This window comes from Desmodus rotundus, chromosome 9, assembly GCF_022682495.2.
Source record: "Desmodus rotundus isolate HL8 chromosome 9, HLdesRot8A.1, whole genome shotgun sequence".
In the NCBI taxonomy this organism is placed as follows: domain Eukaryota; kingdom Metazoa; phylum Chordata; class Mammalia; order Chiroptera; family Phyllostomidae; genus Desmodus; species Desmodus rotundus.
In genome coordinates this window covers 36361216-36378443 of record NC_071395.1, presented here as the reverse complement: position 1 = coordinate 36378443, position 17228 = coordinate 36361216, and the positions used below count along the sequence as shown (strand labels likewise).

The following is a 17228-nucleotide window of genomic DNA, read 5'->3' as shown; positions in this document are numbered from 1 at the left end:
TATGGGCTTCTTGAGTTGACGTTAAAATGTATAGGAGCAGTTGGTGGTCCTGGAATGATCTGTGTATTTCTGAGCCAGTGTTCCCTCCCGTATAAAGGGGCCTGCAATGCCTCCAGAAAGAGGAGGAAGGAGAAAGGACCAGCGCTTTGGGAGCTTGCTGCTTGTTACAGCATGTGGAATGGGAGAGTGTGTCTACTTCAGGCCACCATTACAATGCGGGCTCCCCTTCTGGGGAGGCAAGCACATTGGCTCAGGCTGGAAGACGCCTCTCCCAATAGGCCAGGTCCTGGGGGGCAGGGGGAGGTAAAGACCAGGGAGGTGTTGGATGCAGGTGCAGAAGGTTCCCGAAGACAGAGGCCTTCTCCTCTGTTTGACTCTGTAGCTGGCTGGCATCACAGTTAGTTCATACAGGTCACGGGGACTCCAGCATGTACCGGGGGATTTACTTTGGGTGAGCCGGGCCTCCTGAAAAGGATTCAGGTCCTTTAGCTCTGTGGTTACACGCCCTCAAAGGGCCCCGCGCTCCCTGTCCCTCGCAGTGAAGATGTCTGCTTCGATGACTCTGACCCCAGTTTTCTCATCCGTAAACCAAAGGAAGTAAAACAGATCGTTTATAAGTCCCCTCACCACCGTTCTCACCACCTGTGTCTTAGCTGTTATATTTTCTCACTTGTCAATATGCTACATCCTTTTTCTTTCCTTCCTAACTACTTCCTGGTCTCTTACATTTTTTTTTTTCTCGCAGCCCTCACATCTTGCTCAAGGACCCAGGGTCTCTCGTTGGGGCTTAGATTTTAGCTCTCAGAATTTTAAATCCAAGAGGGCACTTTGAGAAGCATCTAATCTGGTCCAGTGGCTTTAACCTGAAATTTAGGGCCACTGAAAGATGTTTTGGGGGGTTCTGCAAACCTTGAAACATTTTCAGCCAAACATGAAAAATTAAGTCACCTCAGGATCCAGGCTATCACTTTGAACAGCTGGGAATATCCATGCTTAAGACTTCATTGCAAACACGTTCCTCTCACCTAATTCCTCACTTTTTTCCATGAGAACACTGAGGTCTGGACAGGTGAGGAGGCTTGGCCCAGTTATCTAAGTGTGTTTCTGGCATTGAACTTGAATGTGATTCAAAAGAAAATTCTCAGTCCCTAGGAGAGAAGTCCTAGACCCAGTTCCTCTGGGGGCTCCTGAAGACCCGGACGTGGAGGCAGCTCCCTTGAGACCCTCTCACCCACTTCGGCCAGGCCCTCCCTGCTCGCCCCGCGTGGTCTCTCCGCGTGGTCTCTCACTGCGGCAGGCTCATTCTGGGGTCTGCTCTGCTCTCTCCCCCTCGGGCCTGTCTGCGGCAAAGCTGTGGAGAAATGGGTTGCTGTTAGTTTTTTTCAGACTTCCTGTATGCTTCAGAAACCTCAATGAAAGAAGAGCTAAAGTAAAAAGGACCGTTATGCCAAACGTAGTCTTGTATCCGACATAGGGGAAGCTGAATTCATGATTTTTATAGAACTAACGCCCAGGGCTCGGATACTGCCCCGTCCAACTTGGCTGCTGGGGAATATAAGTGCTTGGGCTAGAAGTAGGTAGTGGGGTCTGGTCATTCTCAGACTTGGGTCAAATGTACCTATAGAGATGGCCAAAGTGATTCTTGGGAGGTATTTATCATTGAAACCAAACCCATCAAAAGGAAAACGTAATTACCTGTCTACTACAACTGTTAGAACGTTCTGTGTCTCTTTTCTGTACATGACCCAGTTGTAACCATGGGAGCATATTTGTGTAGCAAATATGAATATAATCTTTAGAGTTTTTACATTACTTTAATTGCATATGCCTAAGTAGTCTCCTTATCAATTACCTTTAGGACTGACAGGAATTAATTTATGGGGGGAGTTTTTTACCTGGGTGAGAAGGACAGTATTATGGAGAAACATTATGCTTCTTTTCTTTCCTTCCTTCCTTCCTTCCTTCCTTCCATTTTTTAAAGATTTTATTTATTTATTTTAGAGAGAGGGGAAGGGAGGGAGAAAGAGAGGGAGAGAAACGTTAATGTGTGGTTGCCTCTCACGCACCCCCTACTGGGGACCTGGCCCGCAACCTAGGCGTGTGCCCTGACTGGGAATCTAAGGGGCGACAATTTGGTTCGCAGCCAGCACTCAGTCCACTGAGCCACACCAGCCAGGGCATCTTTCCTTCCTTCCTCCCTCCCTCCCTCCCTTCCTTCCTTCTTTTCTTCCTCCCATTTTCTTTCTTTCTTTTTTCTTTTCATGCACGTTGCTGAGCTGTGTGTCCAAACCTCTCATTCTCGGGGCCTCCTACTCAAACTGTGGCTCACAGGGGCCCCTAAGGATCAGTCCTTTCCTGGCCTAGCCTGGCCACCTGGCTCTGAGTTTGTATGCCTGACCTTAGGTCCGTGAGACCTTTCTCTTCCACAGCTCTTTTCAAAGAATAACTAATTTTGCTACTTTTTGGGCTCAGGAAATTTTGGGTTGGGTTTTCCCGTTGTATTTGGTTTTTGTTTTTCTAACCAGGAAAGGAAAAAAAAAATCCTACCGCAGTTTGAGTAGTGGTTGGGAAGACCGAGGGAGAAGGGCCCTGAGCTGGGGACTTTCTTGCCGCTGCACTTGGGGTTACCCTACCTCGGAACGACCATGGCTGGAGTTGTAAGCAACCAGAGCTCCCCATAATTTTCTGATTTTCTGAGCTCTGAAAAACTGAAACCACCTGTTTCTTCTCTCTCTATTTCCCCATAATGGGCTTGGGTAACATCAGCAAATGAAAACAGAAACCACAACTGCTGTGAAGTCAGAGATTCAAAGATACCCAGGAAGGTCCTGAATTTGAAAACGGAAACTCACTGCCAAAGGTCATTCCACCAAGTATTTGTCAGTCACCACACTGGGGGCAGGAGGCCTGGGCCCCAGCTCAGAGTCCTCGCATTGCCGTCCCTCTGAAATCCAGTACTCCCCAGCGAGACAATGGCTAACCCAGCCCTACCCTCCCTGGGTGTGTATCAGAATTACCTGGGTGTTATTTAAAAATACAGATGGCTGTGCCTCAGTTCCTGAGGTGGGACTAAGGCTTGAGATATGTCTACATAAGTATGTATGTAGTGTTACAAAATTATTCAGACACGTTAAAAAAAACAGCAAAGCAGACTTTATTGGCAGGGCTACCGCAATGGGGTTTTGCAGTCGGGCACGGGTGCCAACGTCATTTTCACCAGGGGCCACATCAGCCTCCTGGTTGCCTTCAAAGGGCCGAATGTAATTTCAACTCCTTAACAGTTAAGGAGTAGTTACATTTACACAGTCCTAAAATTATTTCGGCCCTTTGAAGTCAACTGTGAGGCTGATGTGGCCCCCGGTTAAAATGAGTTTGGCACCCCTGGTAGGGAAAAGAAATTGCAATAAAACAAGGGAAAGTGGGGATTTATAGCCATGGAGCAGGGTGGGGTGAGTGGATGAAAAATTACTAGGACAGTAGGGTGATTCTTTTCTAAATTGACCTAACCAGATTCTTGCCGAAGGCAGACCAAAGTGATCAAATATCCCCCAGGGGATGGGGCTGGTGTGTGTGTGTGTGTGTGTGTGTGTGTGTGAAATTTGATCAGATAGCAAGTGTACTTAGCCATAGAAAGTGGGGAATTCTGTCTGCACCCACTGAGCAGGATTCTTGCTAAATCTGGACTCTACAAGGACAGAGATGGAAACTGAGATTTGGGTCTAGGCCAGCAGAGAACTCAGAGAAGTCTGAAATTTGATCAAGGAAAGAATCTTTATCAGTATCTCTATGGCCACGTATGCACAGCCAGGGCGTAGAAGCCACAGGACCAAGTGCTGTTTGAGGAGATATTCCAGGCCCCACAGTCCACTCTTCTCCCCACGAGAACCCAGAGCCCAGGGGCCATTACCCTGGGGCATCTATGAGCCACGGCTGCCTTTCACGAGCAGTCCCCGACTCTAGATTACTGCAGGGCATAGCGGTCAAGACCACACCTGGAGCCCCTCTGACTTTGTTTGAATCATGGGTCTGCTCTCTGCTTGCAGTATGACCTATGGGAAGTCTCTTTGCTCAGCCTCAGTCGCCTCATCTGTGAGATGGGTGGTAACAGAACCTACCTGGGGGGTTTGTTATTAGGATTGAATGGGCCCATTGTGCATGAGAAGTGCTGGCCCAGGGCAGGTCTGGGGAAGAGCTCTGTGTTAAGTACTGTTAGCTCTCAGAGGTGAGCCCTTTGACAGGCATGCAGGGCGAGAGGAAGGAGGAGGACATGCGCTTGGGGTCTCGGTGATGGAGAGGGAATGAAGTCACCGTGGGCAAAGACCCCAGCCTGCCGCAGGCATTGCCAGTCCCTCTGTTCTCTTGGAAGATGGCCTCAAGTTGAGATAACATTCTGTAGTCCCAGGGTTCTCTTGGCAGATTTCACTGCAGTATCTTTCTATGCTATTTGCTCTAATCCTGATTTTGGATAGGATTCAGAAATCTAGATTTCAGGATCATATTGACTCTCTAGTCTAGCTTTGGGGCAAGAAAACTGGCTAGTCTCTGGGCTATGTGGAGAATCCAGAAAGTAAGACTGTGTCCGAGGAGGAGCTCAAGGTAGATGACAGAAAGAGAGCTGGCTTCTATCCTTGTGGAAAACCCTTATTTTTAAATACATATGAGAATAACCGATATAATCATAAGAGAACTTAAGATCTCTTAATTGCATGTAATTCTAAATATAGAAGCATCTTATGTAGTTACAATGACTATGTTAACTCCATTCTCTTTTAATATTTTATATAGCATTTTCATGTATTATCACCACTCATACTGTCATCAGAGTTAATCGTCATTGATATTGCTTAGAATGGTTCCTGAGCATTTTGTTTTGATTTCACTATTTAATTTTAAATAATACAGCTACGAACATCTCTGTGCAAATGACCCATGCCCACCCCTTTAGAGATAGGTGGGGGTGGGGAGCGTTTCCCAAAGTTGGGTGACCTGGTCAACATGTGTGACTCATTACGTATTTAAGAAGCTTGCTCTTCAGAGAACCAGTTCTGAATCAACTGGCCATTGTACCAGTTTCATTGAAGCCCATAAACAAAAGATTTTAATATTTTTATCTTGGCATCTTGGCTTGTTTCATAGGTTTGTACTGCTACCTCCAAAGTTGTTTCCTGTAGCATTTCTAACTGCTGAGGATTTTTCTATCTATTTTAAATTTTCCCCATCGTTTTACACACAGGTGACATCCTGTCTGCTTGACAGGGCACCTGAAGTGCTGTTTTAGCCGGTTCCCATGGAAATGAAACTGATGGCTGCAGCGTGCAGATGGGGACGTCACCGTGTTGAATGGTTTTGATGTCTGTTTACGTAAAGCAAATTTGTGGTGTGTGCTGGCTTTGCAAAGAGTAGCAAATTGGGGCCTGGCAGGTGGAGAAGCTTGTTCAAGAGGATGCTCTAGTTGTTTTCAGGGCGGTAACAGACCAGTGGACAACAGCTGCACGTTCGTTATGGGTTTGTACGTTCCGGTTGAAAAAAGACACTACTTGAGTTCATTTGTTATTCTCATTTTTCCTGTTTATTAAATGCATCATAAAAGATAATAATAAAATTGCATTTGCCATCATTCTTATGCATATTAATAAACCAAAAAGCCAGTGTTCCTTTCAGTGCCGCACGGCTGGAACTGCTGAGCTTATGCGGAAGTTTCTGTGTGAGCAGAATTCTGGGGCCACGTCAGGAAAGCGGTGTTCTGAGCGTCCCTCTTTGGCACAGACATAACCTCGATGTGTGGACACAAAGCCCAGAGTACTGGGCTCACTGGTGGAACTTGGGCGGTAGGCTGGGTCTGTTGGGCTCAGATGGGAAATCTGAGATCTTGACCTGCCTCCACCACTTAACAAAGGTGACCCTGGGCAGACCAAAACTGCTTGGTCACTTTTCCTCATCCTCCAAATGGGACCCACATCTGCCTTGAAGACATTGGCAAGGTAGCGAGTGGGCCAACATTCTAGAAAGAGATGCAGAGTGTGTAGTCTGCAGACATAGAGACCCTCATCCCTTCTGTGTGTTGCACTTTTTTTTTTGAACTTTGATTTGGATGAAGAGGTTGGGTCCATCTTTTGCGTGGCAACCCTACGACCATTTAAAGCCAGCAATGCTGTCATCACTTCTCAAGACGCCCCTGTCCCTTTAGTTTTCAGAATCTGTTTCATGTGACAAGGTCCCCAGCCACAGAGAACTCTGAAGGTCCTCGCTCTAGAACACAGTCTCTCTAACCACAGGGCCCTGGACTGGCAGCGCGTCGATAAGGTCGCGTCTGTGCAGAGCCCCGCGGGAAATCACCGTCCTTATTTTAAAGATATGCCGGTAACCCTGACATTGCATGAACTTTGGCAGCCATATCACGGTGACTAACTATGAGTTCACAGTTAGCCTAAGCCCCGTTTTTTAAAATATCCGTCATTGCTAAGCCACATCTTCCTCATCCCAGTTTGGGGAAGAATTTTTAAAAAAATCTATATGGAGAACTTCATATGTATCCTACTTCACGAGTTGTATTTGGTAACACTTGGCTTGTCTCGCTCGCCTGTGTAGATTTAGGGAATCTTTGTGGTCTGCAGTGAAAGTCACAATCTCCCTTAATCCTGTGCTCAGCTTGGCGCTTCCTGTCTGGTAACCACAGACTCCTTAATGCCTAATTAAAAGGTGTGAACAAGGGCCAATTAAAACAACAGCCGGTCCTTGGCATACTATGGACATTTGGTCAGCAGCCATGGGGAGAAACCATTTGACCAGTTGTGAATCCGCCTCCTTGTCATCTGGCTTCTCATTAGCCTCTTAGGAAAATGGGGAAGAACTCCATCAAATACCCAACTGAAGTGTTGATTCATCATGATGCCAAATTTCCCTGCTCGCCAGCCAACTCCTTAACTCTCACAGAGAAGGGAGTGATATTCACCAGAGTTGAAGGCTGGGGGAGAAAGAAAAGTTTGAGACCATGACTTTGAGTGAAGAGGTTGGAGAACAGTTCAGTGTGGGGTTAAAGATGACAAAGAATGTGGTTTGAGACCACGACTTCAAGTGGAGAAGTTGGAGAACAATTTAGATTGGGGTTAAAGATGACAAAGAGTGTGGTTTTCAAAACTACAAGCATTAGGAGACTGGAGAGTAACAGAAGGTCCTTGGAGGGAGGCACGCGTCTTAAATTCTTTCGTACACCTTGTACCTTGCTGTCTTGAAGTGCTGAGTTGTGATACCACTGCGGGGACCAGGTGACATCAGGGTCAGAGGCAGGCTTGAGGCAGGTGACTCTGAAGTCTGCCCTCCCCGCCCCCCGGGGTCTCTCGCTGTTCGGGCAGTGGTATGCTGGAACCAGCTCTCGCATAACTGGCGGCACCCATTTCTGCCCAAGCCTCTTTCAGTGAGGTCAACTCAAAATTAGCAATCATGGAAGCACAGCAGAGCAATTGGCAAATGCTGCCAATCAAGTCACAACTCCTCTGGGTTGCTGTGGAACATATCCTGGCCTCCCTAGAATTGCTCCTGCTGCCTCCTCGCTCATGCCTGTGCTTCTGCCTATGGCCAGAATTATATTTTTTTAAGTGAATAGCTGCTTCTCCACAGGGTAAAATTCAGATTCTTTAGCATGTTGCCCCCATCTCATCCCATTTCCCAACAACCCCGTACTACGCTCGTCGACAGCCTTACATCAGGGCATGCAGTTTCCCCATCAAGCTGGGTTGCCTTTTCCCGAGTTCCCAGGGCTCCTGCGAGTTCCCTTCCGAGCTCCTCTGGCACCGAGCTTAGACCCCTATCAGCCCATGTTGTGTTCAGGCTGCTCTGTTTTCCTCTTTTTCCTCTTTACTGGATCATGAGCCTCTGGCGGACAGGGACCCTCTTCTGTTTCTCTCTGTATGTTCAGAGTCTGGCATGCCCTCCACCCCCAGACACAGAGGGCAGGGTGAGGGTGCTATGGAAGAAAGTGGGAAGGTGGAAAGAGGGGAAGAGGAGAAGAAAAGCAAGAAAAGAGGGAAGAAAGGAGAGAAGGATGGAGGGAGGAGGGAAAGGGGGAAAGAGGAAGAAGGAAGGGAAGGGAGGGGGAGTGACTGAGGGAGGGAGAAAGAAGGGAGAAAACAGACCAGCCAAAGTCACTCTTGAACTGGCAAATAAGGAGGAGGGTAAGCGATTGTTCTGAAGGATTGGAGCGATGGTGGAGACCAGAGGTCCCACAGGAAGTAAGAAAAATCTGACCAGCTGTGGGGATCACACTTGTTGAACTAGTGAGGTTCCATGAACAAAGGTGGATGAGTAACGCATCCCTGTTTCTCCCCTCCTGCCCCCTGGAAGCCAGCCCCAAGTCAGCTGACCTCTGGGCTGGCAGGTACTGGTGAGAGAATGATCCTGAGTGGGTAATGCGTGCGAGGGGTGGTGGGCTGAAAGTGTGCTCGAGTCTCACTAAATGTTTTTGAATGACATTGAATTATAGCTGGCGATAACCGCCATTTTCCTGGTTCCTTCCTTTGGAAGGTAATGGGGAGGGGCACTTGGAAAGCATGGGAAGGGATTAGCCAAAAGGTATATTGGGCGGCTCTGGAAAGGGAGGATGCTGGTCTCTGGGAACTGGGGACCGAAAGGGCTTGGGCTGGGGAGGGCTTGCTGTGTGGAGCCATTGGGGCTCAGCTTGCCCAGAAACGCAGGCCTGGCTCCCTGAGACTGCTAGGTCACTGCCAAGTAGTTAAGTGGCTGTTCTCAGCAGGCCTTTGCAGAGGAAAGGCAAGTGTTCCCCATTTTGTTGATGTGGAAACGGCAAGAGGAAGTGACTCAGAGATGGAGTGGAAATAAAGTGGGTCTTGTGACATTCTGGCTTCTGTGAGATCCAGAGGGCTGGTGTTTTGAAGTTGCTGTGAGGCTTCCTTCCACACATCTGTGGTGTCCTCAGGGCAGACGACGGCCCTAGGTGTGGGCAGCGAGGAGGAGGTAGAGGCGGGCAGGTGGATGGAGGGAGGCGGGTGTTGACGGGCAGGCGGCCGCAGAGAACTCGAGACAGAAGGGGCTGCCGCAACCACTCGACCCTGGACTTGCCAGGCCAGTTTAATTTTTTGCAAGTGAGAACTAGTATTGGGTTTCTGATCCTTTCTTCTGCCAAGTTACAGGCATTTAAAAATTACATGTGCCAGGGAGCTGACATAAGTAATCTTTGATTCTCCAGAAACTTCTGTAGAAAGGATCGCGTTAGCCTCAGATCTCAAGAGAGGAAGCCGAGGCCTTGGGAGGTGACCTTGTCCAGGTTACATAACCGGTAAGTGGCAGAACTTCCAATTCTGGAGACAATGCATTTTTAGCCTCAGGCTCCCAGTGTCTGCTTTTGTGCGGGTTTCCCAAGAGGCCAAGCTTCCCAGTCAATTTCCATAGACTATTGTTGCCGTTTCACTAGGGAACGAACATTGGAAACACCTCAGAATGTGGAAAGACACAATGTCAGAATGAAAGACCGCCCTCCAGCTGGAATATGTTGAGCTTTATGGTAAATTCTCTCCAGTGTCCTTATTTTCTCCATTTTGCCATGGACGTGGAAAACATCATCGAAGGCTATCACCCACCTACCGGCTGCTGTTTGGGAGCTCTGACCCATCTGGCCTGATGTCTCGAGGCATTAGAGCCAGTCAGTGGCAGAGCTGGGCACTAACTCCAAAGCACGGTGGCAGGGTAGCATGACACCAGCCGTCTGGGCTTCGGCCGTTGACATTGAAGCTTGGCCTCTTGGGAAGCCCGATGTGAGCGCAGATGCTGAAGAGTCCCAAGGATAAAATACGTTGTCTTGAGGATTGAAAGTTATGCCCTGGATTTAAGGGAGAATGAAAAGGGGACAATTAGTCATAGAGGTGGCACTTTGTCATGGGAGAAGGTGCACACACATCTGACTCATCGAGCCTGGGTTTAAACTTGTGTCCTCAGGGCCGTGATGCCGCACCAGGCTGGGACGTTACTCATGAAGGACCTCAGAGTTGGTGGTGTGGTGTGGACAGTCCCCTCGCTAGGCCTCGGTTTCCTCTCTTACAGTCTGAGGCTGACGTTACCAGCCCTACAGAACTTTCCTAGAGACTAAAAGATTACTTACATACACTCCCGGGCACACAGAAAGTGTTCAGTAAGACGCAATGTGACCCTGCAATGTCTTCAATGCAAGATTGTACTTTTCTGGGATATTGGCCCCTATAACCCGGATATGACATCTTCCCACGCCAGGAACACAACCCTGGGTAAGCTGACAAACCAGAGACACTGAAGGGACTTAAATTCTGCTGCAGCCCCCCTTCCTTCAGGCAGGTGAGTGTCTTACCATTCAGGAAGAGTGTCATTTATTTTCTTCCTGAGGGCCTCAGAGATTGCACAGCCTTTCTTAGTACGCTTCGCAGGTTTGGGCCAAGACGTTCTCATGGCCAATCAAAACTTTTCCTGTTTTAATTTGCGCCCATTTCCTTGTGTTTGTTATTCTTTGACTTTGACTTAGGCAGATCTGGGGGTTGGGAGGCAAGCTGGAGCCCACGATGGCTCAGAGCCAGGGTTTTTGCTGGTGTGGTGGGATGCACTCTCTGGCACTGCTCACGGGGTCTGGGACAGGCCAGGATGCAGGGAGCAGGGATTGCTGGGCTGGGGGTCGAGGTCTGGACTGGAGAAAGGGGCCGGGCTTTTGGCTCACAACTTGAGAGTCAGAGGATTTTGTGATCACATGACTAAGTCCTAGCTTGGGAAGGGGTTTTGCTCTTTAAGCCAAGAGGACTTCAGGATTCTTCATGGGCTGGGAATAACTAGTGCTGGGGTGATCGATTTCTTCCTTTGTGCCAACCTCAGTGATATCGAGAGATGCTGCTTCCTTCAGAGAAAGATAGGAAAGTGGGAAAGACTTTGAGTTTGGATTCGAATCTGCTTTGGGATCCAAGTTTGCTATTCGAGAAGTGAGAATCCTGGACCAGATGGCCTAAACTTTCTTGAGTATGTTTTCTCATCCATACATGGGCTTAATCGTCCCCTGCTCATCTCCCAGAATTGTGGCGAAAAAAGAAGTGTGTTTGTTTTAAAGCTTTAAAATCATAATTTTTTTGGAAATAAATAACCCAAGGTGACTGTTGCACAGAACTGAAGGCAGAGAGAGGAGCTTGCATCAGGCTGAAGGCAAAGGTAGATCCTGGGGGACCGAAATGACTTGGCTAAAATGTTTCAGGGGAGCCCTGTTGTCCACTGTGAATGACGGCGCCTGAAGCAAGGGTCAGGACACACCGACGATGATGAGACGCCAGCGTCCTTCAGGCATGTTGGTGACAGCCAGCTCATCCCTCTGGGTGGGCCGTGCTCAGCCAGATATACGATATGAGCATTTCTCTTTGGTCAGGGCGGGGTAGGGGCTGACTCCCGAGTGGGCTGGACACTGTGCAGCCTGGGCGGGGGTCAACTATTGTGCTGTGGTTTCTCAGCATTACATTTTTTTCTTAATAATTATTTTTAAAGAATAGTTTTAGGGTCACAACAAAATTGAAAGGAAGGTACAGAGATTTCCTACATACCCCTTGCCCCCGCACTGCGCACCGCCCCCTCCACTGTTGACACCCCCCACCGGAGTGGGACATTTGTTACGCTATGAACCTACCTATGTTGACACGTCACAATCACGCGAAGTCCATTGTTTACATTAGAGTTGTACTCTTGGTGTTGTGCATTTGTCCAAACTCATAGGATGTACAACCCTAATATAAACTATGGACTTGGGTGATTATGGTGTGTCAGTGTAGGTAGGTTCTTGGTGTAACAAGTGTCCCTCTCTGGTGGGGGATGTCAACAGTATCATTCGGAGTCTGTTCATTGACCTAAACGCCTGTGCTTCCCTTAGTCATCGCTCCCCCCTCCAGACCCTGGCAACCACCTGGTCTTTTTATTTTCTCCGCAGTTTTGCCTTTCCCAGAATGCCCTGTGGTTAGAATCAGAGAGTATCTAGCCTTTCAGATTGGCTTCTTTTACTTCGCGATACACCTTTAAGGTTCTTCCATGTATTTTCATGGCTTAACAGAGCACATTCTTTAGCACTGAGTGATATTCCATTGCCTGGCTGTGCCCCAGTTTGTCTATCCGTCCACCTATTGCAGGGCATCTCGGTTGCGTCTAAGTCACGGCAATTGTTATGAATAGAGCTGCGGTAAACATCCATCTGCAGAGTTTTGTGTGGACATGGGTTTTCCGCTCCTTTCGGTAACTACCAAGAAGCGTGACTGCTGGGCTGTATGGTGGGAGCGTGTCTAGTTTTGTAAAAACCACGCGGCTGGCTTCCAGAGTGTGCACCAGCAATGAAGGAGAGTTCCCGTTGCTCCACGTCCTCATTACACGTGTATATTTTCTCGGTTCCTCAAGTTTAGAAAAGGGCCGCATTTCATTGCCCTGTTGGCGGTAGCTGCACAGGTTTAAAAACACTGTGGGGTCTAATCCCTTTCTACCCTCTCCCTACCCAAGACTGCCCTGGCCTCTCTCCTATGCCACGGTGCTCTGCTTTTCAGGAAGGGTTTATCTCCCTCACTGTCCTCTTCAGGAAATGATGCACAAACTGTGTGCAAATAGGGCTTCTTAGATTGCACCAACCAGATCTCTTGAATTTTACTGACATCTTATTTCTACGCAACTGCTCTCTTTCACACTCTTCCCTGGTGTTTCAGGGAGTTCCTGGGGGGTCTCCTATTGGCTCATTGCACTAGCAACATTTGATTGAAAAGATTACTTGGGCCAGGAGGATATGTCCCAAGTGGCACCCCTCCATCCCCTTCAATTTGAATGCCCAGAAGCCGCGTGGTATAACCTGCAGATGTGAATATAATGTTCTTCTTTCCAGCTCTGAGTTCGAGTTCCCACCAACCAATATGGCAGCACTGATTCTGCCCCTGGTTTCCAAATGGCCTTTGGCCTGCAGGCCCTCTGGCTTCCCTTAGTAGGAACTAGTCCCTGGGGACAGACGCCATCAGCCACTTCATTTCTTCCTACCCCAGATACCTGTTTTGCAAAACTGCCTCATGAAGGCCCTGCCTGGAAAGTAGTTTATACAAATAAAAGCCGGGATGGTGGGGCCCCTGGCTCAGTAGACACCGCGGATCCCGAATCTGTGTGCGTTGGTTACTTGCCTGCGCGTCTACTGCGCTGGTTTATCTCCATACTGGAGTGCACGCTCTTCAGGGGCAGGACGCCCTCGTCTCATTTTCACATCAGGTAGCAGGTCTGTCACTGTTCCCTCTGATAGCCCCTCAGGCCTGGTCATTTCTGTATCTCCCTGCTTCCTTCTCCACGCTAGTGTCTGCACCTTTGTCCCTGGGGGCGTTCTCTGGTTCCCAGAACCGGCTGAAAGCCTGGGAACAATGGCTATAAGAAGTGGAATGGAAATGCCCAGGCCCCTTCCTCCCTGGGGGGAGTGGCTCACTCTGTAGGGTTACTGGGCGGTTGCCCAGGTGCTGATAACTGAATCTGTAACCCTTCTTTGGCCGTTTCCCCTCCCAGTCACACACTTCCCACTCCTGTGGTGGCTTCCCCTCAAGCCACTTCCCCTTGAGTCCCTGTTGAGGGTCTGGGGAAGCTTGGGGACATGTCTTTTACATAGTGGAGAACTGGCACATAGGACATGCTTAGACGATATTTGTTGAGAAATGATGGATACTTCTAGAATGTTCATATTAGTCTCCAAAACAAAACAGACTGGAGATTCTTTTCTCCATTTGTCTTGTCCCAAATTCTGGCTGCCCTGTGGCCGCGGGCTGCCGCTCGGCCCATTGTCTGCTTGCCCCCCATGGAAGGGGCACACGCCCTGCTCCTTTCCTCGTCCTCACAGTCTCCTTCTCGTGTCTCCTAATACACATTCCCCCCCCCCAAAGGAACGACTCTCTGAAGCTAATGAGTGTGTGTGCATCTCCCTTTCTAGCGCCCAGCAGTGTGAATGAATGAACACAGACTTTGCTCCCACTTCTAAAATATTTGACTCTGCATTTGTATTTTAACATTGCTAACTCCATCTTTTTGCCCCTAACTCTGGTCTAGGGGTATCCCCTTAAGTGTCCCCCAGTCTTTTGTTAGAAGGGAGATGTCTTTCTGTAGGTATGGGTTCAGAATGAGAGCAAAGCTTAGTCTAGAGCAGTGGTTCCCAACCCAGGCTGAATGTTAGAAAAATCCTTGGAAACTTAAAAATACTAATGCCAGGCCTCCCCACAGACCAGCTCAGTGGTAATCTCTGAGCCTAGGGCCTGGGTTCAGGCTTTCTTAAAACCTACCCAGAGGATGTTAATGCAGAGCTGCGGTTGACATCATCAGGCCGGAGATAGAGCTTCCATCGCTTCCTTCGGGCCCCCTGCTGTAGACCCGGGTGGGCGGAGGAGTACACTCAACAGTGTTATGTTGGATCACAAGGGCCAGTTTTGCTGAGATTCAGGGTGAACTAAATACTCCTAGGGTTCTTATCATCCATGTAAGTGTCAACCAAATTGTCATCAGAACTGGGTGGGTGGGTCTTCTAGGGGCCCAGTCCAGCCGCCTTCCTCCCAGCAGAAAGGCTTCCCAAACTGGGCAGCTGGAGTGATGTTCCTCTTGGACTCTCCTGCATGCAGTGAATGCTGTGCTGTGCGATGAGTTCCCGTGGACTGAGGCCTCCTGCCCGGAAGGTTTGGGCTGGTGGCTTCGGGTGGGGCTTACAAAGCTATCAGCTATCATAGCCTGGCCCCCTCTCCCCCAACTTGGGCCCTTTCCTGCCTTGTTCCTCCGGGCCACCCTGTTTTCAGTTCTGTTTCTTCTTGGTTTTTCCCTCTGTCCCTGAGTCTCTCCTGCTATTTTCCACTGTCCTGTTTGCTTTTTCTGCTCAGCTGTGCCTTGGAAGCATGCTGTGGCCGCCTCCTCTCACAGCTTCATTTGCAAAGTATGGGCCCCTTGCCTAGGAGCCGGTGGGTGTGGGAGGAGAAAAGGAATGGGAGAGGGGAGTTCTGGAAGAGAGTGCTTACAGCCTGGGAGTTTGAGGTCTGGGTTTCATACCTGGATGTTTATGCAAACTGATCCTTTGTGCTTCAGCTTCCCCTAGTCAAAAAATCCCAGTGCCTTCAAGAGAGGTTTCTGGGAATGGGGGAATGTGTTGTCTGCGTGGGTCTCAGCTTGGTGTGTGCTGTCTCGGGGTGGGGGGGTGAGGCATGTGGGCCTACACAGACTCGCTTCAGGGCTGTCCCTCCACTGTCTCTGCAGGACTGCGATGTGCTGGCCCTAGCTGCTGTCTGAGAGGATGTCTGGGGTGTCCGAGCCCCTGAGCCGAGTGAAGGTGGGCACGTTAGGTCGGCCGGAAGGCCCCCCTGAGCCCATGGTGGTGCCAGTAGACGTGGAAAAGGAAGACGTACGGATCCTCAAGGTCTGCTTCTATGGCAACAGCTTCAACCCTGGGAAGAACTTCAAACTGGTTAAATGCACTGTGCAGACCGAGATCCGGGTGAGTGTGGCAGGCGGTGCCTGCTCTGTCTGTTTGTCTGTTTCTCCCTCTCCTTCCTGGGCAGCTGAGTGTCTCTCCTTCAGCTGAGCGTCTCTCCTTCAGCTGAGCAGGCTCCCCTGTAGCCACCCCTGGGCTGGGGGCACCAAGGGAGAAGCTCTCAGCTTGCAGAGCCAGGCCTACTCTCAAGTAGTCTGCAGCCCACTTCGCCAGTGGCCTGGGGGACAGATTTTGTAGCTTTCGTTAGAACCCCAGATCATTTGCTTGGTCTTTGCTTCAACTCATTTCCACTCCTTAAATATATATGACATTCGAGTCTCTGTAAGAGATATAAGAGCTCCCACCCTCAAAGAGTTTACACTCTGGTGGAATTGGAATTAGAGAGATACACCAGTGATGAAATTGAAAATAGAGCAAAAATGGTATAAGACGTGTGCTGGGTGCTTAGACAAGGGAGGTGCGGTGGGGGCATTTAGAGGATGATGATGCCCTAGAGATGCCCTAGCACAAGTGAATGGTCGGCAGGCCCTTTCTGAGGCAATACATCAATCAGCTCATTCTCATCCAGCCTCATGGAATCTGTTTTGCAAGTTCCGGTATCCACCATCATCAGGACACCTAGGCACCAGGAAGCCAGTTCAGCTCAACCAAACATATAAGACCTTGTCATCAGAAGTAGAGTTACAATACAGTGATTGATTTAAGTGCCTACATTGATCGAACAATTACTGTGTACAGCCTGGATAAATTCCTCTAGGTACATTATTTCACTGAATTTTCCCAGCGACCCCATGAGGTTAGATAACAGTGAGGACATCCCCTTTTACTGCCCTTTCTATTCCTTTCTGTATTCCTTTCTAATGATGCAAATGAAAGCCAAATTGGTTCTCAAAAGGTTGCTTGGTAGGGTGATAATTTGAACAGTGGAGGCAGGGGACTTTTGGGAAAACTCACCAGGTCTGAGAAATCTGGATGAAGTAGCGCCAGTGCTCTCATTACCAATCCTCCCCCGCCTAAAAGTCAGTATCCCCCAAACTCAGTGAGTGTCTCTTCTGGTCGGTGCTGGCAGCGCCCTCTGCATGTCTGTCTGCCAGGCTGCCTTCCATCTATTACAGCGCACTCTATGCTTCAACACACCAGAGTAATTGCTTAGGTCATTGCTTGGAGAGTTACCTCAATTGATTACGGTTTGGTTACTCCCTCGGTTTCCTGTAACTGATTTGATTAGGGCCTTATTTGCTCATCTCATGGTTCGGGAAATGTAGGTACAATTGTGTACTTAGAGTAAGCCCTGGACATCTTCTTCCAGGAGGGTCTTTTCGTATCTCTTTAACCCTCTACTTCTTGAGTCTTCCTTTGGGTGCATCATCTTTACAGATAGCTGATGCCATCCACTGTGGGTTTTGCTGGTGTAACTTTCAGAGGTTAACCTGACTTCCAAGTTTGGGGGCACCTCTTTGCCTTTTTGCTGAAAACCAGAGAGCGCCTGGATGGCCCGGATCAGGGTGTGTTCTGTGGAGTTAGTGAAAAGGGACCCAAAGGACAGGCAGATTTGAGGCAGCAACTCTGAGGACAGCAGAGGGCTTTCCACGAGGAGGGGACAGCAAGAACAAAGGCAGGGAGGCTGCTAAACAGTGAGTAGTTTGGTTAGGCTGGAGTGTGGCTTACATTCAGAAAAGTGTCTAAAGTCAAGATCAGAAGGGGAAGTTGATGGCAGGTAAGGGAGGGCCTAGAACACCAGGCTGAGGAGTTT

The 17228-nt window shown here is 49.0% G+C and overlaps 1 protein-coding gene across 6 annotated transcripts in view; it reads left to right on the top strand.

Moving 5' to 3' along the window:
- The window catches only part of PTK2B (protein tyrosine kinase 2 beta), a 114558-nt gene that overhangs the window by 45235 nt on the left and 52095 nt on the right, over positions 1 to 17228 (top strand). For 5 of the 6 annotated variants that reach the window (XM_045202413.2, XM_024568880.3, XM_053910709.1 and 2 more), the window contains one exon: positions 15241 to 15478. In XM_045202413.2, coding sequence (XP_045058348.2) covers positions 15278 to 15478 — 201 coding nt within the window. In that variant the 5' untranslated portion in view covers positions 15241 to 15277. Of the gene's footprint in view, positions 1 to 10296; positions 10321 to 15240; positions 15479 to 17228 lie in introns of those variants that run through there. The other variant, XM_045202412.3, reaches the window with a different exon arrangement.